At 40.6% G+C, this 27,090-nt stretch overlaps 1 protein-coding gene across 1 annotated transcript in view; it reads left to right on the top strand.

Moving 5' to 3' along the window:
• Positions 1-27,090, top strand: part of ERCC6L2 (ERCC excision repair 6 like 2) — a 148,158-nt gene that overhangs the window by 34,443 nt on the left and 86,625 nt on the right. Inside the window, exons 4-9 of the mRNA XM_088470187.1 lie at positions 6,363-6,556; positions 8,509-8,670; positions 13,473-13,680; positions 18,956-19,096; positions 25,593-25,709; positions 26,948-27,067. Coding sequence (XP_088326313.1) covers positions 6,363-6,556; positions 8,509-8,670; positions 13,473-13,680; positions 18,956-19,096; positions 25,593-25,709; positions 26,948-27,067 — 942 coding nt within the window. The remainder of the gene's footprint in view (positions 1-6,362; positions 6,557-8,508; positions 8,671-13,472; positions 13,681-18,955; positions 19,097-25,592; positions 25,710-26,947; positions 27,068-27,090) is intronic.

The following is a 27,090-nucleotide window of genomic DNA, read 5'->3' as shown; positions in this document are numbered from 1 at the left end:
AGACGCTAGCAGAGTGAGCTGGTGGCTCACTCACGCCAGGTAAATTGCGCTGCGTAGCGTACTGGGGCTAGATGTATGAGGACACATCTGTAGTAAGCTAGATTTGTAATAAGATGAGAATTGATCTGGTTCCTAAGAACTGCACACCTAGATAAGGTGACACCTAGATAAACACCATGGGAAGGAGAGGTGTGAAATGGTAGGCCCAACCCACCCAACATTTTCTAAGGACCAGCACTTTATTCCCATAAAGATGAGTTTCCACGATTCAAACTATGGGCCCGATTCAGAGCCGCTCGCAAGCGGCCCGATGATTGGCCACTGTGCATGCGCCGTGTCCGGTGTGCGCGAGCCCTGGTGAGCGACTGAAGTTCAGTCGCTACGGGGCTCTCAACAAGACGGGGCGGCTGTTGATGTTGATTGACAGCTCGCCCCGTTTTGTGGTGGGTAGGGGGGTGGCCGGACAAATGCAGGCGTTCCCTTAGGAATGCCTGGCATTTGTAGGATGGCTGACTGACATCACTATTGATGTCAGTAGTGGACTTCCTGCTGTATTAGAGTAGGAAGTCTACTCGGCCTTGCGAAAGCCTAGACCCTACCGTTGGGTTCTGTCGCAAGGCCGATGGTCGCGATGGTCTCCAGCTCACTCGCACAAGCTGTGGGTGGTCACCCACAGATTTGCGAGCGGCCTGACACCAAACAAAAAACACGCCCAAAAGCCCTGCAAGCAGCCGCCAGCAGCGAGCGGCTCTGAATCAGGGCCTATATCTGAAGCATATTTGTGGACCTGTGACAAAACTAGGGCACATTTAACCTTATCACCCATGCCCCGGAAGTGAGCAAACAAAGTCCTCCCACCACCAAATTATTAATCGCCATAACGAAACAGGAAAGAAAGGGGCAGCAGAAGGTACAAAAGCATGATAAAACATAAGAGGCATATGCCCCCATAGGAACCCCGTGGAGCCTTCATTCGCACTACACAGTAAAAAATGGTGGTGGGGCAGTTATACAAGCATGACAAGAAAAAGCAACATAATGACTGGTGAACGAACATACTGGACTGCAACAAGAGGAGCTTACTGCGAAATTGCCTAACAGATATAAGACAAAAATAATATAGACAATTAATACAAAATAAAAATAAACCCCACTCACCCTGCAAATCTAACCCAACTTAGTATACCTAAACTAGTAACAATAGAAAAGATACACTAACTGCGAATCTAAAGCAGAACTTATCCTGCATGGAAGGAGGCTATATTGAAAAGGCCGTACACAGCAGAGTCTATCCTAAATAACGCTACCAACAGCCACATAGACCCAGTGGAGACAGATTAAGCACACAGTGAGCCTGATTCTGAGCCGGACGTTCTGAACGAATGCCCGCTCTGAATCAGGGCGTGTTTTTTTTTTTCCGTCCAGCCTTTTGGACGCTCGCATAGCTGTGGGTTACCACCCGCAGCTTATGTGAGCGTCCATGATGATGGTCGCGATGGTCAAGACCATCTCGTCCATCGGGCTTGCAACGAGACCCTGCGGTAGGGTCTCGGTGACCGCAAGCCCTGGAGTGATTTTGGCTCTATCAGAGCCAAAATCACTCCCACTGACATCACTAGTGATGTCAGTGGGGCCGGACCCAGACGGTAGGCATTCCCATGGGAACGCCTCCATCTGGCAGCCACGCCCCCGGCACGCCCACCAAAGGGGGCGTGCTGTCACTCACCATCGACAGCACGCCCCCTTTGGTGCAAGACCCATAACGACGGCTATCCCGTCATTATTCGGGTCTCGCACATGCGCACTAGGGCACCATCGACCCGCTTGCAAGCGCTCAGCGCTCGCTCGCGAGTCTCAATTAGGCCCAGTGTCCACACCATGAACTATATGTTTAATGAGTATAGACCATGGACTTATGGAGGGAGAAAACAAAGAATATAACAGGTAAAATAGCTAAAGATATCAAGTCCCCCGGGCATCTCTCCAACCATGCAGAAGCCTCCAATGGAGTGTTAAAGAAATGAGTTCTCCCATCTGCAACGACCTACAGCCGGGCTGGAAACAGCATAAAGTAAGATAATTGTAGATCTCTGAGCTGTCTTTTAACTTGCTGGCATTGAGCAAAACTCTTCTGGACATCCAAGCCAACTTCGGAAACACATGACACTACGTAATTCTCAAACTTTAAAGGGCCTTGGAGTCGGACTAGAAGGATAATAGTATCCCTCTATTAAATGTATTAGATATGAAGAAATTTGGCTATGAAAGTGCGGGCTGGGGTCCCTGGCGGAGTTGGTTGCATCAGTATGCAATGAGCATGCTCTGCCACAAAACTGAGAAGAGAAAACGCCCTTCCCAAAAGTATTCATCATCCATTCTTCAAGAAAAGTCTCAGGATGAGATCCCTCAGCATGCTCAGGAACACCCACAAAATGAAGATTATAGCATCTCTTTCAAGATCAGACCGTTTATAGGCATTGAGATCTTCCAAATCCGAGATTCTGTACTCTGCCTTCCCCACTCTCACATTATTTGCAGGTTGTGGCGAATTATCCATAGATCCACTTGAACCAAGCCAATTTTGACAGTTACATGCTTTTCAGATGCAGTGATCACCTGGAGAACCTGCTGCTGCAGTGTGAGAAGACCCCATTGCACATTTCTTAAAACTTACCTTGCAGTTCGTTTTATGAAGCTGTTTACTTCCGAAATGTGCTGAAACTGGGTAGAAGTTACTTGTTTATTTTAAAAATATATTCCAGGTCTAGATCCAAGCCTGTTCTTTGCATAGAAATGTCTAAGATGATAACAAAGACAGACATATCCGTTTGCAGATCTATTAAACTCATCACACTACAGAATTTGCACTTTCAAAGACCTTTTACCGCCCCAGCAGAAGGTGGAAAAACAAACAGATTCTACTCATGCACTGACCTGCAGTTTTGGACAAACGCATACATGGTACATTGGGCCTAATTCAGACCCACTCGTGAGTGCTCGCAAGTGGGTCGATGTTGGCCAAGTGCGTATGCGCACGACGGAGGCGGCTCCGTCGTGCGCATGCGCGAGACCCGAATAACGACGGCCAAGCCGTCGTTATGGGTCTCGCACCAAAGGGGGCGTGCTGTCGATGGTGCGTCTTGACCATCGCGACCATCATTTTGGCCGCTCGCTATAGCTGTGGGTGGTTACCCACAGCTATGCGAGCGGCCAGGAGGCCGTTCTTAAATTCAGAGGGATGGCCCTGATTCAGAGCGAGCGCTCTGTCAGAGCGTCCGGCTCTGAATCAGGGCCATTGTCTCTTCTTTTGAGCTTTGAATAAGTCTAAAGTATACACTCTGCAGGCTTTGTCATTTCTTGGCCACAGAAAGTATCCTGGAGGCTGAGCACTTACGAATTGTGGGCCTGATTCAGACCCGCTCGTGAGCACTGAGCGCTCGCAAGCGGGTCGATGTTGCCCAAGTGTGCTTCCGCGCGACAGAGGACTTACTTATTTTTTATTTATTTTATTTATTTATTTTTTATTTTAAACAGCCGCCATATTATTTATTAGTCCTTCCACACTCACCATGCAGGCTTGCAGTATCTGCAGGCTGTAGAATGGGCATGACTGAACCCCATGTCATAAGACTTCTCCCCTTGAGACCAAATACCGCAATTCGCTGTCAATGGGAAAGTGGCGGGGCCAACATCACATAATTTTGTCCCCGCCTCTTCCTGATAGACCTGTCAAAATCCTGCGTTTGCCCCTGCTTAATCTTTAGCTGATAATTTTAGTGAAACAAAGTCTGTAGATGAAGCAATTCCCCAGAACAGTACAAAGATATCAATTAATGCGTTTCGACTAGAGTCTGGCCCCGCAGCTCTCATGCTCTTCTTTTTTTTTGTATTAGTCTGCATGTGCCATCCCATTACAGATTTGAGGAGTTTGCTGTTTTTTTTTGTTTTGTTTTGTTTTAATTGTTTAAAAAATCAACTTTATTTTAAAACTGTCTTGAGTGAAAGGATAGCATATGGGGAATGGCTCATAATGTAACCTTGAAAGTTAATTTTTATGTGGTATTGTTTGTATTTTTACTACTGCACAAAATGTGGCCCCTGTTTACTTATTTATTGTGTGTGTGTAAACTTTAAACCATGTTATCATATTGTCCTCAATAGAACAACCACATGCAACACACAAGAAACCAATGCAGTACAAAGTAAAATATATATGTTTTAGTTGTATGAGTTCATGCTTTTAAAATGTATGCTGCTGCAAATAATTAAAAACCAGATGGGAGTAGCAGTATTTCCTACCTCCAATATGATATGTCTGGTCATGACTACCCAAATATATCCTTTTGCCATTTTTTTTTTTTTTTCAATAGACGGCTCCAAAAGCCATAGACCACCCTGCAATGTTATAAGCTGCCAGCTCACAAAGTTTACTTTATCACTGTGTATAGAATAATAAATATGATCTATAGCCTGGAGAGTCAATACAACGCCCTATATTTCTAATGTGTCCTCGTGTGGTTTAATCTTCACAATTCAATTCTGTAAAACTTTCTCTATTTACAGAGTATATACAGAGTACCTTGTGTGGTTTAGTCTGTTACATATCAGTGTTAATCCTTTTAAACACTAAAGTTATTTTGAATTAAATACATTAAACCACTTATGTTCTTTCCAACACTTCAAATGAATTAAACATACCTTTCCATCTTACATTAAAGAGATGTATCTGACAACACGTACTGTAATGGAGAGGGTACATTCCACATTGCTGTCATATGTTCCATGAAGGTCACAACTATTAAATATGCCATGTTTCCACCAAAATGTTTGTATACTAGAGTAATTATCGTAATTTATTCCAATGATATACTAATTGCAATTAACATGGATCTACAACCTCTTTATATAATATTATATTAAACAGACACCCAATAAAAACATATGACATGTATATCATTATCCCAAGTACATAATTTAAAATTAACTTCTATAATGCCAATGACCAACACTATTGAGCTCATTCAGACCTGCTCGCTAGATGCGTACGCTCGCACCCAGCGTATGCAAATCGGGCACACACCCAGCAAGGCAGACGATCGCATGGCAAGGCATAAGTTCGCCCCTATGTCTTGGCGTGCGATCACTTTGTGTATGTAGATGACCACCAGCCTGTGTTAAGACGCCCACTTGTGCACATCATCTCCAGGAAGTGTATGCAGCCATCGGTACATCGGTTACCATCGGAAGCGAACGCAGCGCTTGAGGTTGACTATACCTTGCCGCAAGCACTGCGATCACTTGAGTGTAAAAATCAGCCAGGTGACGTGTACAGTGACGCTTCCTCTTAATTGTGCACGCCTCTGAAACGGCGTTGAGGCGCTCAGGCACACCTGCGTTCGCATCTCCACTTCCCCATTATTAATGGCCAGACCCTGTCACCATCCACAAATGGCTTCTCCTGTCACTCACTCTGTTGGGCTGTCTATGTGCAATGAGCAAACGGTTCCTGATCTCTTGCACTGGTTCGCGCACTGCGATGCATGCGCAGAATGCGACAATCGGCCAGCTACGAACTAACGTATCCTAGCGAGTGGGTCTGAATCAGGTTCTATGTTCAGTAGCTTACATCTAAACCTCTCATTGGATCTATATAATACAAGTAAGGTGATTATCTTTCTAAAGCAAGCAGGGCACTTGTGTGTAATGTTTAGACATATGTCAGTGCAGTAGGAATGAAGGTGATGGACTCTTCAATATTTTTAGCCTTTTTACTTAGTTTAGTAGGTGTTATCCACAAAGATAAACCTGTATTATGTACATGTATGACATCATATGAAAGCTTCTCTGGGCACAGATCTGCATTCTGTAGTGTCATAAATCCACTGCACTTGCTCACTCCCATATATCTACCCATTTTAGGCATGTTTTCTAAATCTGTTACGAATACCTTTTAGATTAAGAATGCACAGAAGTAAAATTTTAGTTGTTTTTCCAATTTTTCAAAATATATGTACAATTGCAAATTATACAATTAAATATGCAATATAGGCAAGTGCTACCTTTTTAATGTAGAGGGAAATCACAGTTTAATCATAATTCAGTTTTCTGAATAATTAATTTGCAACATTTTGGGTCACCCACTAATTATAACATTTAATTAGCTGTCGGGATTAAGATAGGCATCAGTATTTCGATGCCTATCTTAAGTCCCTTGTCGGGCTCCCTCCTCGGGATTTAGACCAGCAACACCGCGGCCGCCTGTCTCATAACTACATCCCACTAAAACATATTGCTCATGATCAAATATAATAATGTATTAGTGCTAGTTTGCATGCTGAATAATGCATCAAATGTAATTGCAGGTTTTTCTAATTGTGTCACCTTTATCGGTGCTCTTTAACTGGAGAGATGAGCTGGAGACATGGGGACATTTCAAGGTAACAGTCATTCATGGAAGTAAAAAGGACTTTGAACTGGCACGATTGAAACAGGGGAAATATGAAATTGGTTTGACTACTTATGAGACTCTCCGCCTGTGTTTAGATGAGTTGAACAGGTAAGTGGATCACTGTAACGTACAGTAAGATCAAGATTGGGCTGGTTGAACATAAAGCTTATTTTTTTTACGATCGCTTTCACCAGGACTGTCTAGAACAGATAGTTAATTATTACCTTGTCAACGTAAACATTTCTAGCCTGTGTGATATCTAGAATAATTAGCTTTTTCCTTGTAGTGCATTACACACTTTTTTTAGTTTAGGACATAGCCAGGTACAACACTTTTTTATATATTTGCAATGCAAGTACCTTATCTTTACATCCATCCAAACCTTGATCTCTTCCTGCAGTTTGATGAGATAAGGTACCACAATTAAGACACTCTTGTTTGCATATTTTTTTTTAGCTGGGCCTGATTCAGCAAGGATCGCAACTGCTAATATGCGTATGCAGAGTGCGAACCGGCCACTGCAATCGGGACTGTGATCACAGTGACTACGCAGACCTATCGCAGAGTGGATGACAGGAAGTGCTGTTGTGGGTGGTGATTGGAGGGGGGGGTCGACAAAATGCATGCGTGCCATTGCGTTTGAACGTTGTTGCATGGCGTGCATAAGTTATCCACTGCAATGCCTTACGCAGCTTGAGTACTCATAGCAATTCCTGAGTAAGGTCAGAGCTTTTGTGCAAGTTAGCGCCAGACTGCATTGGTACTCGATGTTACCGATGGTTTCGCAGTCTTGCTAAGGATTATGGATGTGTGTAAGGTAAAGTGGGCGTCCTTATGTTGTGCTGCGAAGACATAGCAATTGCAATGGATTAGCATACTGTCACATTGCGTGTGTAATCGCTATTGCAATCGCAGTTGCGATGCGTAATGAATCAGACCCAGAGCTCATTGTTGGCTTCCTACTGGATGAATTACGTAGCCTTTCACTCCATTGCTTTAGACTATGGGGTCAATCCTATTAGGTGCGAATTGTGAGGTGTGAGTTGCTATTTTCACTTCGAATTTGCATATCCATTTAGCAACTCACATGAATCAGTCAGACTGAATTTGCAACTTTCCACTCGCACCTCCCTGAGGGTGAGAGATGGAAAGGAAAATCTTTATTTTAAGGTTAAGATGTCGGGATACTGTGCTGAACCCCTTGGACACTCCCTAATGACTAATTAGGCATTTGGAAGGTTCCAATTAGCTTAATTAGTCCAATATTTTTTTGGGGAAAAATGTCCTCCAAATTATCCCAAAATCAATTTTTTCGTTAGTTTAGGAACCCCAAATTGAATTACAATATATTTTTTTCAATTTTTCAAGGTTCCCTCAAAGTATGCCACAATCACCTTTTTTCCTACTTTTTTTTTTGCATTTTTCGTTTAATTCGTTTGAGATTAAATTAAAAAGTTTTTTTTTATTATCAACCCTCCCACAAATCATCCATTTGACACCATTTAAAATTCTTCAGCACGTTCCTAATGTCCACAAACAGCCTTCTATACGGTCCTGCTAACGAAATTATACATTTTGGGGGTGGGGTGTCCAGGATGGTCTCCCCACATTTTTATGCATTTCTCGCAAATCTCTTTTGGCAGTCAATTCGCACCCATCAGCTGCGAGTAGTGCGAATAGGCATTTTTAATTTAATTGGAGAATTCTCGGGAGAGCGCTTCGCTGCGAAGTGTGTGAGTTTCAAGAAACAAACTCGCTACTCGCAATTCGCATCTAATAGGATTGACCCCTATGTGATAATTCTACATTGCAGAGTGTCGTAATTGTGTTACGTTGCACACCTAGAAAAAAATTTGTATACATATTAACATTCATAACACATTTATTTCTCTTTCTGACATTATGTACTTAAATAATTTGGTTGCCTGCTTATTCTGTTTTCCCTAATACAGTGTTAATTTTTGTGTAATTAATGGAGAAGAATTCCTGCCAGATGCCAGAGAGCATGCAGGAAAAATTGCCGTATTTTAGTCCTGAATTGCTCTTCTTTCTGTGTTCAGTATACAGTGGTCAGCTGTCTTTGTAGATGAAGCACACAGAATAAAAAATCCAAAGGCAAGTGTGACCCAGGCGATGAAAGCTTTAAAATGTAAAATCCGTATTGGACTTACAGGAACTATACTGCAGAACAACATGGTGGAGCTATGGTGTGTTCTTGACTGGTAAGTGAAAAATGTTCTTGGCACACATGATTGCCCCCAAGCATCCATCTATCTATCTATCTATCTATCTATCTATCTATCTATCTATCTATCTATCTATCTATCTATCTATCTATCATCTTTTATTGGTGTATAATCACTTCTTTGATATTTTTTTACTTGTTATTATTTTGTTTTTTCTTCTACAGCTTTATTTTTTTTTACCTTGTTAGCACATATTTATTTTGGCACAACCCCAGAGTGGAGTAATATAAACTACTTTGCTCTTCTCCCTACAGCAAAGTTTTATCCAATAATTCTATCAGTTTCAAACACAAGTTAGTTGACATTAATTGAAATAGGCTAACCTCTCTTCATGTGTTGGCAAGAAAATGAGTTCTAGTATTCTCAAAGGAGAAATGTCTGAATAAAAGAAGATTGATTGACAAAGACTTGTTATGATACTTATAGCTATTCTATGCTGCTAAACTTAATTTTGTTACATGTATGCCACATTCATTTTAGAAGTAATTTTAAAACCAGGCTGTTAAGTACGTTTTGAAATGAGAATTGTTAAAAATGAGATGTAGTCAGCATCCCGGTGTGCAGGATGTTGGCGAACAAAATACCGGCACTGGAATCCCGGCTCCAGAATCCCGAAGGTAAGTATCGGGGGTTAGGGGGAGCGTTAGGGTTAGGGTTAGATACTAAGCTGGGATGGTTAGGGTTAGGCAACGGGGAGGGGGAAGTTAGGGTTAGGCACTAAGAGGGTAGTTTATGGTTAGGCACTGGGGAGGAGGGGTAGGGGTGAGGGTTAATGTTAGCTTATTTACCTAAGGGTGTTGGGATTCTGAATGTCGGGATGCCCTTGTCGAGCCAACCTGACAAATGTGGCCCCGTGACCCAACGGGAGAGTGCACACTTAACGATTTGTCTTTCCGATCTGTAGAAATGGGGCAGATCGTTTAAAAAAACATCTAGTGTGTACGCACATTTTGAGAGTGAAATAGGCTTGGCTTGGCCAAGTCACCCGGGACCTGCCATACAAAGAGGGACGACTAGTGCAACAGTGGATGAGGACACAACTGTAGGAGTGAAGCAAAAATAAGCAAGTAACTGTGCACTTGGATAAATCGTGCTGCAATGCAAGGGGGTGCAAATACAATTATTTTGCGTGCAGGGTAAATAGTGGCTGCTTCTGCATGTAGCTCACAAATGCTGGACAGATTTATTTTACGCTGCAATTTAGATTTGAGTTTGGACACGACCCTCTCAAATCTAAATCTGTCACATTTTACATTTGCCTACCTGCACAGGCGCAGACCCCTAAACACCGGAGACGTACATTCAGCGTCAGATGAACATACATCTCTGGCTCAGACCCTATGTCACGATATTTCTAAAAGAAAGTCAGACAATTACTTTTGTAACAGTAGCCATGTAATAAAGTATCGGGAGGCAGGTTAGTTAAATACTGATGCTCCAGGTTGCTTTTTTTCTACATGAAAATTTCTTCATCCCAACCACCCTACCAACCAAGGAGCCCCTCAGAACTTTAAAAGTGTCCCAAAGTGTGGAGAGCTCAGTTCAGTGATCATTTAAAGAGAATATCTTTTTGGGGCTCCAGCCCTGAGCTGGCACTCATTTAGGTGAGCCCAGAGGGTTGAACGTCCTAAATGTTTGTCCCCTAGTCGCAGTAACATTTAATGGCAGGAATAGGAGCATTATTCGACACACCTTGGGGGCCATAATCCACCTCCATGAGCGATGGTACCAACATCTTTGATATAAGAGCACAATCAATATTAGAAAAAGTTTGTGCCGGCCAAAAAACAGAAGTATCGAGCCAACTGGGGATGTTGCACCCCCAGTATTAACCAGGCCAGGCCTATCAGCCTATTTGCAAAGGATTGGGTGGACTGGAAAACCAGAGGGAGTTGTTCACTTCATCTATCAAGAGGTGGGGGCAGTACATCCAAACTTATATAATTATATAATGTTTGTTCCAAGTTGGCGCAAAAACTGATCCAATTTTCATTAAAACTGTATCATTTTGTAGTGAAACTCCTAGAAATAACCTGCACTTTGTTTCATCTCGATCTGTCAAGTTAAAGCTGAGCAATAACAAAAAATGTATTGACATCATCAATGCAAGAGATAGGTGTGGCCCCATGCTCGTGGCCGGTAAGGGGTGGGAGGAGAGGTGCTTTCGGACCGCTTTCAATTGAATAGGATAGGCTACAAAGCAATCTGTGCACAGAGCACACATTGACATTTGTGTGGGTGGTGGGCGCTGCTGCCACCAATCTGTATAGCGCTGCTCTGGGCCCCTTTGCAAAGCAATACAACCAGAACATCTCAAATAAAAGAAGTGTTGGCAGAAGCGATTTCATTGTGGGTGAAGCCTCGGACAACAACTAGTCGTCAGTATGTTTTACCCAGATAGCCAGTGTGTCAGGATAGAGAGCTTTACATTTTCCTCATTTTTTAAGGATTACTATTATATTAGAGGGTGGGGATGATATAAGCTGCCAGTATGCTGGCCAGGGAACAGTTAACGGAGGTCTTAAGAAACACAAAGCGGCCACTCAGGTCAGTTTAGACCTGTTCCATCACAAAACACAGTCTCTTGCGAATAAGGATCTACACACCCCTGAAATACGTGGAATGCATGGCATAATAGGACCATCCCGCCCAAGGTTTACTCAATGTCAAGATTTTACTGCTCGCCAAATGAGTCTCTGGGAATCAAATAATTGGGATTAGGGAATATTTAGCTCTTACATTCCAGGAGATTATCTGAATTGAAGACCCATCCCTCGACTGAGTAAAGTACAAAGACATCCTGGAGGAAGTGGAGGATCAAGAGGACTTGGATGAATTATCTTCCACTATGACAATGACAATAAGCATACAGCAAGAGCCATGAAGGGCTGAAAACTTGTACAATATTTTTTTTGTTCCTAATTCATTTTGACAAATGGTTGGATTACATTATTTTGCCACATTATCTAGTATTTTGTGTTGATTAGTGGGAATATATTTCAATTCATAATGGTTCCATGTGTCAACATGGGTCAATACAGTGTTAGCCACTGTACTTATAAAGTCTCAAATTTGTCTGGAGGATTAGCCCGACCCAGAACAATTTGCTCCAATTAGGATGTAGCTTCTCTGGATGAAGTGGGTCCTTCCCATCCACCACCACTATCAATCCAGTCGGGAACAATGTGGTGTAAGGGAGTCCAAGATCGTGGAAGAACATTTTGATCTAAAAACAAAATGAGATTTGGATTCCTGAACAGCTATTGATAAGCCCTGAAAGACGTTATCCCTGCATCCCATTGCATTCCGAAGTACCCGTCAGTCGCATCAGATGAAGGATGGCATCACAGTCCTAAAAGTGCAGGATCTGAGCAATGCATGTATGAGTAAGGGTACCAGGTGATTTATTTTGAGTGTGAATACAATGCACCCTTTCCAATGGGAAGTGCACTAATTTCTCCCAAATAGCTCCACAAGTCATTTTTCCAAGTAACTCCTCTGAGTCTTCAGCCTTCTTAGGGAATCAAATCCATAAAATATATTTTTTTTATTAGAAGTCGACCCTCAATATCATTAAGCTGCAATCTACGGGTCTCAATATCAGATTCCAGGTAGCTACAGTATTTGCCCTGTCATATCTGCTACCTAGTGGTGGTTTTCATTTACCGTCTGCAAATTGCTGACAAGAGGGAGCAGTTTGGAAGAGAGGCTGTGTCTGAGTGTATCAGACAACCAGTAAGAGCTATGAATGGAAGGGATGGGCCTCCATCCAGCTGTCACTGTGCCTGTGCATGACTGACTTTTAAGACTGACTGCTATATAATAGATAGGACCCTAGCTGTATGGAATTTTAAATTCTCTCCATTTTTACTTGTGTTTCCTCTTTCCATTACTCTATGGGAGGCAGCTGACAAAATAGATCCCAGTGTGTGTGTGTGTGTTGTAGAGAATGTAGATTCTAGGCTCCAATAGTGCGGATACTGATGTGGATGATTAAATATTCTCTGCACTATATAAAAAAATAAAATACATAAACCATAGACTTCTTGGTATCCCAGATTGTTTGCTGGAAGGTAACAGGCTCTCTGGTTCTTTGCATATTAGGTATAATTAGTGCTCCTAGGCAAACTAGGAATGTATTCAGGAAAGGTCAAAATGCATCTGCCAATGCATGATGCTGGTAAAGGTATACAACACTATTGATTTAATTAAAGGAGGGGACCAAGGAAGCTTACAGCCTGCTGACTCACTTTGGGTCGGGGTGAAATATTTTGCTTCAGAAACACTGTCCTCGGGCACTATGGAGTCTCTGGTTTCTGAATTTAGGCGCACTTCTCTTGCAAACCCCTTTTTGCTTTCTAATTACTTTGGTGAGTGCAGTGATTTGTTTTTTTTAAGTTTCGTTGACTTATACACAATTGGTTTGATCAAGGTTTAAAGCTGCATACACACACAACGATTTTGTTACCAACGATTTTATGAGCGATTTTATGAACGATTTTCTGTCAGATTATCTGTCAGATTTTTTAAAGTGTAATGAACGATAATTGTTCATCGTTATACCTCAGAAACTGAACGATTTTTTCAACGATTGAACGATAACGACGTAGTTCTAGTTCAGTCGTTAAAAAAATCGTTACGTGTGTATGCACCTTAAAACTTTTTTTTTAAACACTGCTACTTGATTATCACCATGAATTGAATATGTGTTTATAAATTTTCCTTGGATTTGATGCTGCCAGACTCTTAGCTTTTATGTTTTCCTTACCTCCATTTAGGGCAGTGCCTGGATGTTTAGGAAGCAAAAATCAATTCAAGGAAGAGTTTTCAAACCCAGTAGAACTAGGACAAAGGCACAATGCTACCAAGCGGGAGCTGGCGACCGGAAGAAAGGCCATGCAAAAACTGGCAATGAAAATGTCTTCATTGTTCCTCAGACGTACCAAGTCTCTTATAAGTGACCAGTTACCAAAAAAGGAAGATCGGGTGTGTATGACATTATTTTATGTTGTCTAAATTATTATAAGCACTTACGGTAGATTAGAAAAGCAGTACAAATGTAAAGAAGTGACAGGCGGTAAGAAACAGAAAATGCATGCTACGGCAAGAGGGCAATCATTCTGCACATATCTGTAACACATAAATATAATATTTGTTAAGACATGCATAATGCACCCAGAACATTAAAACCACCTGCCTAATATTGTGCCAAAACTGTTCTGATCCATTGGGGCATGGACTCCACAAGATCTCTAAAGGTGTCCTGTGGTATCTGGTACCAAGAAATGAGCAGAAGATCCTTTATGTCCTGTAAGTTACAAGGTGGGGACTCCATGGTTCTTACTTATATTTCAAGCACATCCCATAGATACTCGATTGCATTGAGATCTGAGGAATTTGGAGGCCAAGTCAACACCTTGAACTTTTTGTCATGTTCCTCAAACCATTCCTGAACAATTTTTGCAGTGTGGTGCCATATCTTCCCCAGGTAAAGGGCGCATGGTCCGTCCACATGATGGCCTTTGTCAAAGAATCTCAGGTCCTTGCCCATTTTTCCTGCTTCCAACACATCAACTTCAAGAACTGACATGGCAATGAAGTCCGCTCTTGACTACATCAAACTGGAGTTTTTATATTGATTGCTGGCACCATTTTGGCTAGGAATCAGTACTTATTAAAAAATTTAATCAAACTAGCAAGGTGTCTAAGTATTTGCACTATTAGGACAAAATTTACTAAGTGGCGGTTTCTATTCTGTTCTAAACCCCGGGGGTTTGGTGGCGGTTTTGAGGCGGTTTCTAAATGACAGCCCTGCTCTATTCTATTCTAAAATGTGTTTTGACTGCGGTTTGGCGGCGGTTTTGCCGTCTGCAGATTTACTAAGGCCAAAACTGCCCACAAAACACATTTTAGAATAGAATAGAACAGGGCTGTCATTTAGAAACTGCGGCAAAACCGCCACCAGAAACAGTCCTAAAACTGTAAATTTTGAATACAAACAATAACCATAATGTCTACTTTCGAAAATCACTTTCTTCAAAATAAATACTTAAATAGATTCAAACAAATACAGTCATATCCTTACAAAGCTCATGAACAGATTTTTGTACCATCCTATTGGTTAAATACTATATGAAAATACAATATCCATGGTTTGGATGATGGTATACTAATCCAAAAAATTGTATATTAAAATTAATATATGAAAATTATATTAAATTAATATATTATTATTATTAGAATGGAAATTCCACAATGTAATTTACTTCAGCACAGGTTAATGGTATCTCACATATACAGTATATCCGATAAGATTCTTTCCTGAAAAGTTTGAAATCGCTGTTGTTATTATTATTATCATTTATTTATTTGCCACAAGTGTTCCGCAGTGCCTTACAAAGTACATAAACAAATAGGTTGACTTACAGTGACTTACAGTACAATACAATACAGGACATAGATAATATACATTGCTGCATTCGCGACCATAACACCCAGATAAGCAACAGAGCCAAGCAACCATGTGTTAGGTGCCCTAGTGGGGAGTAAGAAGTAGATGAAAGTAGAGTAAGGAGAAGCACAAGAGGGTAGAGGGCCCTGCTCGTAAGAGCTTACATTCTAAAATAATGATATGATGGTATATGTTATAGTACAGCAAACTTAAACGTCTGAATTATGTGACTGAGTGAAATGTCAGGGTAGACTATGATTTGTGATCTTATTTATTATATTAAGCAACTGTTCCTTAATGCAGATTTTGCTAAATCTTTTAGTTTTACACCAATACAGTATAATGGTAACCACAACCACATGCAGCACAGTAAATTAAAGTTGTATTACAAGTTACCAAATATTTTTATTTATATTTTCTACCATTATCGAGTGTCATAGAGAAACTGTTTATACATTACTATTCAATTATTGCAAGGTACACATCTTAAATGCTAACCAATTATTTTCTTTCAATGAAGTGTGATTTTTCAAATTACTTGGGGCTAGTATTGTTTTAAGAGGTCTATCCTTTTAATCAACTATGGCCCATATTCAATTAGAGGTGAAAAGCCGCGGTTTTCACCTGTTTCCAAAATATCGCCCTATTCAATTCCAGGATGTTTTCGCCTGTCAAAAACTCCATAGGCAAAAGCAGGCAAAAAAGTTTTTACACCCAAAGGCAGGAGAAAAGAATTGCAAAATCCATATTTTGGGGTACAAATGTAGGGAACCCTTTGGACACCCCCCTATGACTAATTAGTAAAAAAAAACCATATATCTTATTTCACCCTAAAAAAGACGTCATTTTTGGGGCGAAAATGTAAAAAGTGTTGGAAATGGGTCTAAAGTACTGGGACAGGTATTTTGGGGTTCTGTAAGGATGGGACAGGTGTTTTTAGGATTGCAGGTGGCTGCAGCAGGTGTATTTTTAAAAAATTTTTAATCTGCATTTTATAGACACAATTTTAATGTACCCCCAATTTTACTACAGCAATTATTTTTCCCAAAAGAAATTGCTTTCCATAATTTTTCCACTCTTATGCAAATTCTGCATATAACAACCCTTTGACTCAATTTAAATACCCTAATTACTTTTATTAGGGTTATGAATACACTTCTTCATTGATTCCCCTTGACCGATGCTTTTTAAGGGGTACAGACTGATTTCTCCCAAAAAAACTGTAGTTTTCACTAGTTTAGCTATTCGCTGCATTCGCACATATGCATTTTTACCTGTTTTACAATTGAATAGGGCAAAAAGCGGGGACGCGTATTGTGAAAGAAGGGAAAACCTTGCTTCAAAACAGGCGAATGAGGTGAAAACATCACGCTTTTCGCCGATTTCGGTTTTTCGCGGCTAATTGAAGCCGGCCCTAAATTGGGATTCTTTGGTAAATATGGGCCCAAAATTGGGACCATCACGAGTATACCCCAGTGACGATTCAGTATGTTTTCTATCTTCCTATTTTCCACATTAAATTGTGATAAAAGGTCTCTTATTGTGGGCGATTCAAGCCGATTCAAGCTTTTTAAGCCGTGATAATGAATGAGCGCCCAGTGTTGCAATACAATTGTTCTTGGCGCTCATTAATTATTGCCCTCTATGCCCCGGGTTTAGCTGTGTAAAATGGCTAAACTCGTCTGAAGTTCTGGTTAGGGCGCGCTAACTGCAGTTAGCGCGCCCTAACCAGAACTTCAGACGAGTTTAGCCATTTTACACAGCTAAACCCGGGGCATAGAGGGCAATAATTAATGAGCGCCAAGAACAATTAACCAGGGGGTTTCTCACACATTTCTGCTTGCACCCTCATGAGGGTGCAATCAGAAATGCTATAGCTGGCGGCTATTTCGCCCTGACAGAGCAACAATTCAATTGCTCCGTCGGCATCCAAAACAAAAAAAAAAAAAGTCACCGGCAAAAAACATTTCAATCGCCCTCATTGAATTTAGTATTGTTTTTTGATGGTTTAAAAAACATTTTATTGCAATATATCTGATCTATTTTTATTAAATGCTTTGTTTTTTGCATTCACCAAATTGAAGTGTGTTTTAATGAATTGTGTTTTTTAATGAATTGAGGGCCTGAGTCGGCGGAGATGGACACAAAGGCGATTACGTATGCAATCGAGCGATTGTTTGCTGTAGCGCATGCGTATAAGCCGCACTGCACATTCACAGCGTTCGCGGACGCACAGAGGAATCCATTGCAGAGTGAGTGACAGGGTGTCAGCATTTGGGGGTGGTGATGGGGGGTGGTCTGAGAAACGCAAGTGTGTCTGTCCGTTTAAATGCCGTTACATGGGCGTGCATCAAGTAGCCACTGCGAGTGCATACACAGCTCTGCGTGTCTGAAGTGCTCCCAAGGCTGCGGCAGGGCTAAGATGGCCACCGATGTGCATCGTCGCCGCACGCAGATAAGAAGGCAGCAGTGGGCGTCCTTATGTAATCTTTGCAGATATTAGCATATTTTTGCAGCTGTGTTGCGTGCGAAATTGCTGCTGCGATCACTTACACGTCCATCTCTGAATCAGGCCCTGAGACTGTTCTTTAATGTTCACGTTCTCAGAACAATTATTTTCTTGCTCTGAGGAACTGTGAATGTGGTACATTTTCCTTCCAGGTATTTAAATGGCAACTGGTAGCTGGTATATAACTATTGGCATCCATTCTGTACTAAAAAATGTACTAGTGTTAATTTTATTAAGTGAATCAACTTCCCCAAAAATATCCAAATAAGCAATACTCTTATTGTTCTGTTTATAGGTGAACTTTAAGTTCACTCATTTTTTATTTAGCTAAGAAGTTAGAAATACATTGTATATACCCATGCCAGTTCAGGATCAAATTGTCTATATATCTTTTTTATAAAATTTTATATTTTGCATAATATCTTAATTTTTTACATATTCTATTCTGTTCCTATAAACCAATAAAAATGTTTGCATACACTGCATCATATCACGATGCCATTTAATTGTATAAAAAGATCCTCACCAAATTTGAAAAAGTTATGTTTTAATATAAAATTGATGCCCATCTATAATGAACTGTTTATCTTTTACCTCCAAATTCTCATCTTGAGCCAGTTTGCATTTAATTGCATAATATTCTTTTATCATGCAGAATTGAAGAATATAACGCCTGGGCATCAAACATAATCCAATGAAATCCCTCCTCCCATGTGATATTTTCTACAGTCCCAAGAATATCAGTGGAACATTTAAATACTAATACCTCTTACCTAGGAGAAAGGAGCAAAATCCATAAATGCCAGGCTAGTGTGCTATACCTGTTTATGGCACATATGTGTAATATACTGTATTAGACTTGCATAGGCTTTAAAAGATTCATCATAAAATTGTATATATTTTCCAAGGGTTGGGTACAGGATGCTGGCACTTGGGATCCCGGCGGTCAAAATCTCGACGCCGGCATACCGACAGGGTTAGGATACCAACAGCCTCTGCCTAACCCTAACCCTCCCACACCAGTGCCTAACCCTATCCTCCCTCCTAGTGTCTAAACCTAACCATCTCCCTGTAGTGCCTAATCCTAACCCTCCCTGTAGTGCCTAAGCCCAGTACTTACCGTCTGGATGCCAGCGATCAGGATTCTGACAGATGTCCGGTATTCTAAGCGCCAGTATCCCGCACGCAGGGATATTGACCGGATCCCATTTCACAAGCCTGTGTCAAACTTGCGCTTTCAGAGTATGTTGTGCTGTTTTTATAAATTTTCCTTCATTGTTTAATTTTTTGTTAATTTGCAGATTGTCTACTGTTCTTTATCAGAATTTCAGAAGACCGTTTACCAAACCGTGCTGGAAACCCAAGATGTCAAATTGGTTCTTCATGGAGGTGAACGGTGCAGTTGTAAAAGTGGCCGGAAAAGGAGAAATTGTTGCTACAGTGTAAGAATTCTATCTACTATTATTTTTGACAATGAAAATAAAATGCAAAAAGTGTATACAATAACTACTGGTGTTACATGTAAGTGTGTGTTTTAATATAACACTAACACCACACTCCTTGTCCCACTGTTATATCATATATTTTTTCACACTACTTGAAATAAAATACTATAATAATCCCTAATGACATTAAAAAATTCAAATAATTATGCTGTTTCTGCTCACAGTTGCAAAATATTAGGGAATATGCAGAAAATCATCGGACAGTTTGGGGAGATACTGTATATGCTTTGGCACATGTGTTCCCAAAAATTATAGAAACATTTGCATTACGGGCTAAAGTGAATGGATCTGTTACGTCTTAAAGATGCAGCGAGACCTTAAACCCAGCAATACGTATAGTCACATGAATGTGTCTGACTGATACAGTAAATTCACTTGTGTTCTTAGTAACGAGCAATGTTGTCATTTGTTTTTGGTCTTTGCTTCAGTGAATCTTAAAATAACATTATTTATGGTGTAAACGTAATTTTAAGGTACAGCCATGTAATTTGCCTATAGCTAATCATTCCAAATTGCCCCCAACCCACTGAGAACTATTTTGGAGTTTTTTGATAAGGCCCTCCCAACATTGCTTCTCCACTCTTACATAGAAACCAGATGCACTTCTCCATTATAGTACTAGTCATTGTGTTGTCACGGCCCCACTGGGATTTCCACATAGGTGTCGATACTACTAGAATGAGTGATGGTGCATACAAAGAGGAATTGCTGGTCTTGTAATGGAGAAGCACATAAAGTAACTGTGGGGTAGCATGCGGGATTGTAACATTACTAAAGTGCCAGGAAAGAATGTAGAAATTCCATTGCCATTTCTGAGGGGGGATCAATAGTATTAGCTACTGATCAACAAACGTATTAGACAAGCCTGCCCTTTCCCATTGTATTGAAGGTAAAATTCAAGAAAAGTAGAAAGTGTCGGAAAAGGCGCTACCAGGGGTCACTCCAGAGTGACTGTACCATTAAGAATTATTATATACATAGTCTATACACTGGATTTCACACTCTACAGCAGGATGTGAAATTAAAAAACGAAACATATGCTGCAGGTTACTCTACACTCGATCATGACTGCTACGATCCCTACAAATGGACTGAATGGTACCGATTCATGCATTTTGCTCTTACTTTATGTAAGTAATTATCCATCATTAAACTGCTATTTTTTGAGTATTCAAATGGTTCTTCTTATAGACCTCTTTTAAATTCCATATCTATATAGATTTTTATGCAGATCTACACTCTGCCATTCTTCTGTGGGGTTTTTTGTGCGAAATTCAAGAAAAAAAAGAAAAAAATATTCTAATTTAGAAAAAAAAATGTATGTATATTGGTGAGCAAGATAGGGTGAATAGATGCTACCTCTATTTCGGCATTCACCCCTCTTTCCTGGTGTCCGGTCCCCTGACACCCACCACAACTATATGGGGTATTACAGATGTTTTATATCCATTTTTGCATGACATTGAAAGCAAAAATCAAGGATGATTAAACATGTAATGCCCCCACCTAAAAAAATTTAAATAAACAATAAAACCTTGCAATCCACCCTATAATAATAGCTATAATACCGATCTATAATAATGCATTGTTCTCTGGCTAATTAAATATCATTTAATGCAAGGACTATGGCAACAATTTTGTCAAAATAATTTTACCACTTTTACCTGTATTCAATTTGAGGCGAAAAAGTCCAGATCCGCGATACTTTTTCGCCGATGACGTCATTTTCGCCTGTTTTGAGCTTCCTCCGTATTCAATTTGGAAGACTTTTCACCTAGGCGGAAAGTCAATGCAATGTAATAGGCAAAAAAGTTTAGCCTATGAATAGCAGGCGGAAAAAAGTGCAGAATTGCGGTTTTGGGGTACAACATTGCAGGAACCCTCGTGCAGCCTTAAGACAGTCCCCTAAAGGTAAACTGTTTCAAAAAAAAGTTTAAAAATATTCTGGACACCCCACAAAAATTGTTTAATTTTGGGGTTAAAAAAAAAATAGCGGAACAAAGTTCCAAACTATCTAAATTAATACAGTTCGGGTCCCCATGTATGCGGCAGGTGTTTTCTTCATTGCGGGTGCAATTTTGCAGATTTTTAAAAATAACTTCAAGGACTTAAAAAAAAATGCTTACCCCCATTTTCATGTACCCCAAATTTGATAGGAATTATTTCCCCCCCCCCCCCCCCAAAAAAATCTAAGTGCTATTCTTTACCACTACTTCATAGCCGCAAAATTGCACCTTGTGCGGCTATTACAAACCCCGACTTCCTTCAGCAGGCAAAAATGGGGGTACCCATAGTGATCCCCCATGTCTGGACATCTTTAGGGGGGTCCCAGGCATATTTCCCGAAAATTCCCGTTTTTTTTTTGTTCGTAAATGGGGCGAAGGGTCATTTTAATAATCAGGTGTAATTTTTCAATTACCTATAGCAGGTGAAAAAAAGTGCAGATTTGGGGTTTAGGGGTGCAGGCTTCAAAAAAAAATAGCCTGCACCCTTGGGAATGCCCCCTTAAAACGAAATGTGCAAAAAAAAATAAAAAATCGGGACACCCCAAAAAAAACATTTTTTTTTTCTAAAATAGACAAATTAAGGCCCTCATTCAGAGCCGTACGCTCTGAGCAGAGCGCACGCTCTGAATGAGGGCCGGCCTCCATTAAAATGGAGCGTCCTTCTGGACGCTCGTATAGCTGTGGGTCACCACCCACAGGCTATACGAGCGTGCATTTTGATGGCCGCGATGGTCGAGACCATCGCGACCATCAAAATTGCGAGCCGGAGCCTGCGGTTGAGGTTTTCAACCGCAAGCTCCGGAGTGATTTTGGCTCTATCAGAGCCAAAATCACTCCCACTGACATCACTAGTGTTGTCAGTGGGCCGGCTTTTGACGGGAGGCGTTCCCGTGGGAACGCCCCCGTCAGGGAGGCACGCCCCGACACGCCTACCAAAGGGGGCGTGCTGTCAATCAACATTGACAGCACGCCCCCTTTGATCGGACACATCGAGCGAAGGACTTTCCTTCGCTCGTCGCGTCTGGCGCATGCGCACGACGGAGCTCCCTCCGTCGTGCGCATGCTCAGTCCAGAACATCGACCCACTTGCGAGCGGACAGCCGCTCGCGAGTGGGTCTGAATCAGGCCCTAAATCCACAGGGGTTTCCTTTTATGCTGCAGGTGTTTTCTTCATTGCACAGAGTAGCGGCAGGTGCATTTTTGCAGAATTTAAAAAAAATTAGTTTAGGGACTTAAAAATATGCTAGTACTTATTTTGTGCAGATGTTTGGCAGTTGCAAATTCTCCAGATTTTTTTTTTCTATGGGGTTTTCTCCTAAATGCTACTTATCTACATTTCAAGTACCCCAAATTTGGTGGGACCACTTTTAAAAACGAAAAAAAAAAAGCTAAGTGCTCTTCTGCATCACTTCTTCAAAGTCGGGAAAAAAACACCTGCCGCAGCTATTTAAGAACTGACTTTCTTCTGCAGGCAAAAACGGGGGTACCCATAGTGATCCCCCAGGTCTGGACATCTTTAGGGGGGTCCTACAATAATTTCCCAAAAATTCCCGTATTTTTTTGCTGATGCAAGTTTCGCCTGTTCCCGTTTTCACCTACTTTGGAATTGAATACGGGGAATAGCGGGCACGCCTGAAAAACAGGTGAAGGAGGCAAAAAGTCCAGCTGGCGAAAAGTCTGGACTTTTCGCCTCAAATTGAATACGGGCCTCAGATGTTCATGTATTTCTCCTACAATACTGAGTTTGTGCCTATTTTGTGCAGATTTTTTGGCAGTTGCAAATTTTCCGGATTTTTTTTTTTCTATGGGGTTTTCTTCTAAATGCTACTTTTCAACATTTCAGCACCATAAGGCAATCACTTAAGTTATCACTTTTGTTTTTCCATCTTTGTAAATAAATGCCTATACTTGTGACATAGCTGTGACCTTACGCTTTATGTGTCTGATTTCTTAAGTAGGGAGACAAATAAAGCATACCCTCAAGTCTTCTGGAAACATTATAAAGTCATGTCTTGGGAATAACTGCTAAGCGTCTGTTCCTATGATTTGTCTATTGCAGTAATGACTTTGTGATATATGAGCCCTGTTGATTTTGGCAGGTTGGAATATTACACTTATTCAGCCTTAACTAAGGAAACATGCAATTATCTGATGTCATTATAACCATTTGAGTAACTTACAAGAAATGTTGGTTAAAACACTACAGCAGTGTGTGAAATTAAAGAGCTAACCATGTGCAACCAGACCTTAAGTAAAGTGAATGCATTATAATTTAGTACATTTAGAACATTTGGTACATTCTAATGCATATCCTGTGGTTTCATGCTTTAACAATTTTACAATAACATTATATTCATGTATTATGGAGATATGCTGCTTACTTCAAGCAATGATACATTGTTATTTCTTATTTTCCAGTATTATGAAAATTGACAACTAGTCTATTATAGAAATATACTTTTTTGGTTATTAATTGTTGTTCTATTTCAGTGGGGAATTGAAGTAGCATGGTAATGCTAACATTGTACTTGCACTATAAGATATTTCCTTTTTTGATTGCCACTGAATGATATATAGTTTATCTCAATACTATTTTTTGTGTGTGAGATGTACAGACAGGTTTCTGGCAGATGCAATTCCAGCTGCAGGTAAATTATTGAATTCACAAGATGAAACCATTCAGTGGCCAACAAATTAGACTTTTTTTCATCATGGGTTATATGTATTAAGTGGCTTTTAAAAGAGCAATAATATTAACTGCAAAACCAGGTTTGTTTTTGCAGTTGAAATTCCGTTTCCAGAACCAGCGGCTATGAAAAGATGCCTTTTAGTAAATATACCCCAGGACTTAATACTTTATTTTACTTTTTTGTGGTTAAAAACTAAAGATAAAGCTGGTTTCTAGTGTCTGATTTTTAAAACAGTTGTTTTTTTTGCAGGAATATATTGGCCTTTAATATATAATAGATATAATCACCACATTATTATTATGATTAAAATACACTGGTATAATGTAAAGAAAAAGCAGAATAGATGAACAGAATTACCCTGTCATTTTATTTTTTTCTGATAAAATGGGAAGTTTAGGAGAGCACTAGCACTAAGGACCTCATTCTGAGGCGGTCGCTCGGGAGCTATAGGTCGCACCAAAAGTGATCGAGAATATGCAAAACGAGCGCTCAGTCGCAACGCACATCATAAGCCCGGAAACACCCACAACAATGAAAGCACACCCTTATCTCTATGGCCTAATTCAGAGTCGGTCGCAGGCGGCAACCTACGTCAGCACGACTAACACCTGTTACATTGTTAATTGCCTACAAACATTGGTTGAGGCAGAAACCATCACCAGCACTCAAAATGCTTAAGGTAGACCCTGGGCTTCCCTTAGCTCTGCGAGCAGTAGCGTCGTTATTGCAACGAGATGACGTGTGTGATGACTCACTCAGTAATATATGCACGCCCTTAAAACGCCCTTTTTAAGGTCGCGCATGCCTGCGTGCGCACCACCACACCCCCGTTCACAAGCACCTTCCCCTGTAACCACCCACAAATGGCACAATATGTCAATCACAGCTACGACCTCGTAGTGACTAGCGAGCAAGATGATTGCGGTCGGGAAGACAGGCTTGCGCATGTGCACTGCCATGTACACGCATGCGCAGTTGAAAAAACATTGCTCGCTACGACAAATTGCTCCGTGCGACCGCCTCTGAATGAGGTCCTAAGCCTTTACATTGTTTCACTTGTTTGGGAGGATTTTCAACCAGAGCGATTTTCTTTTGATGGTTCCTTGGACGTCATCTTTCACATTGTATGCTGTTCATTAACAATGTCCAGCAGCTTGTGCAAGCCATTAGACTTAAGGCCGATCCGATAGATCCGTCTGGCACATCGTCAAAATCATCTAATGTGTACCCACTTTGTCGGCCGTTGAGCGCTCCCAGTTGGTCGTCAGCCGCATTGTCAGATCATCCCTACATGCAGCTCAATTTGACGATGCGACTGACATCCCCATGCAGTGGGATACGGCTGGGGATCATATATAGGGTGGTCGGGCACCAGGTCGTCTAATATGTACCGGCCGACCGATATGTCGGCAGCTGCATCCCTGGGTACACATCGTTTAATGTGTACCCAGCGTTATAGTCTTATGATATTGGACTACAAAGCTAAAAATATAAATTAAATATTCAAATTGCTCCTCCAACTTATATTTTTATGGCTACAGCAATGGTGCTGTACTTTATCTCATCTTTTCTCAATTTGATCAAAAGCCACATAGCTCAACAGCCATCTTTTATCTATAGCTCTCAGTCTACAACTATCTGCTTCCCATTGTCTGCTGAGATTGAGAGCTCCCACTGCACATTTACATGCTGATTACCTGCTCTGTGTGAATTATGATTTTAATAATGTTATTATAGAAAAACCAATATGGGGAAAGTGTGAAGACGCTTTATTTCAGTTTTCTGACTATTCTCCGTAAAGTAGCAAACCACGCAGCTCTGCTACAATCAGACACCAACACCAGCAAAAAACAGGTGGGTTTTAATTATTACAATTTCATCTTATTTTTTGAATGTGCAGTTACATTTCCTAAGCAGTTATAATGGTGTTTACTGTAAAATCTGTTATTTTGGTAATATATTTGTGTCAGTACGGATCAAAACTGCGGTTGCGATTACGCGTGCGGTCTCACTGGTAGGATATGCTAATCCACTGCGACCGGTATGTCGTCAACATAAGGACTCCCACCTTACCTTACACATCCGTAATACTTAGCAAGACTGCAAAACCATCGGTAACATCGAGTACCATCGAAGCCTCACACATTATTGCACAGGGTCAGACCTCACTAAGGAAGGACTAACCTCATCGCACGCAGTGAGTACACAAGCTGCGTATGGCATAATTTATGCACGCCCATGCAACGGCGTTGAAACTCACTGGCACACCTGCATTTCACAGATCCCCCCCATCCCCAAACAGTACTTCCTGTCAATCACTCTGCAATGGGTCTGCATAGTCACATTGCAGTCTTGATTGCAGTGGAGTGTTTGCACATGCGTACAGTGATGCATACAGAGAACGCAACAATCAGCCAATTGCATTCGTAATTACAGTTGCGATCCATGCTGAATCAGGCCCTTGACCAAGCACTCACTGCCTTATTATATTAATGGAAAAGGACACAAGATTTAGGATTTCAGTCTGTGAGCCTTGTGATAAATCAAGGATTTTTTTGGATAACATTTTAAATGTAAATATAATTTTCCTGGTAAGACATTTGAGAAATAAAATGTGTGAACCTCTCCTATTCTTATAGTGTAAAATTCTGTAAATAACACACACAATTAAAAAAAAAAATTCTCAAGATATTGTTTTTCACTCATTTTATAGTGTAGTTCATATATAAGATTACGTATGTATCACATGGGTTGGTCCTCTTATTCTTTAAATAAATAGTTAAAATGTATATCAATATTACATATCATACCAAAGAGCCTATTTAAGTCTTCAGCACAATCCAGACTGTCGTTCTTCCTGAGAAAACAATTCTAGTAGGTTTTATATTGCAATAATGCATTGCAATTTTATTCTATTCAAACTACAATAAAAAAAGGTTCCCTCTATGTGAAAATGTTAAGGCCAAACTACTTTAAAAGTTTAAGTAAGGGGATTATTTATATCAACATTTATAATTTTATACATGAGGTAGCCAACTTTAATTATAAAATATTAATTTTATCCATGCTTAATTTGTGATTGATTCTCGCAGGAAGGTCATATTCAAAGAATCTGCAGTGAAGTGTTTGCCAAGTTTCCAGAGTTTATCCAGCAAACTAAAGAGGCTGCATTTGAAACCATCTCTGACCCAAAATATAGCGGAAAAATGAAGGTACAGTATTATTTTGTACACTT

The sequence above is a fragment of the Taudactylus pleione genome, unplaced genomic scaffold (genome assembly GCF_031769625.1).
Source record: "Taudactylus pleione unplaced genomic scaffold, aTauple2 ptg000095l, whole genome shotgun sequence".
NCBI classification, from domain to species: Eukaryota; Metazoa; Chordata; class Amphibia; order Anura; family Myobatrachidae; genus Taudactylus; species Taudactylus pleione.
Note: the sequence above shows the minus strand (reverse complement) of the source record. Positions and strands in the feature narration are given on the sequence as shown.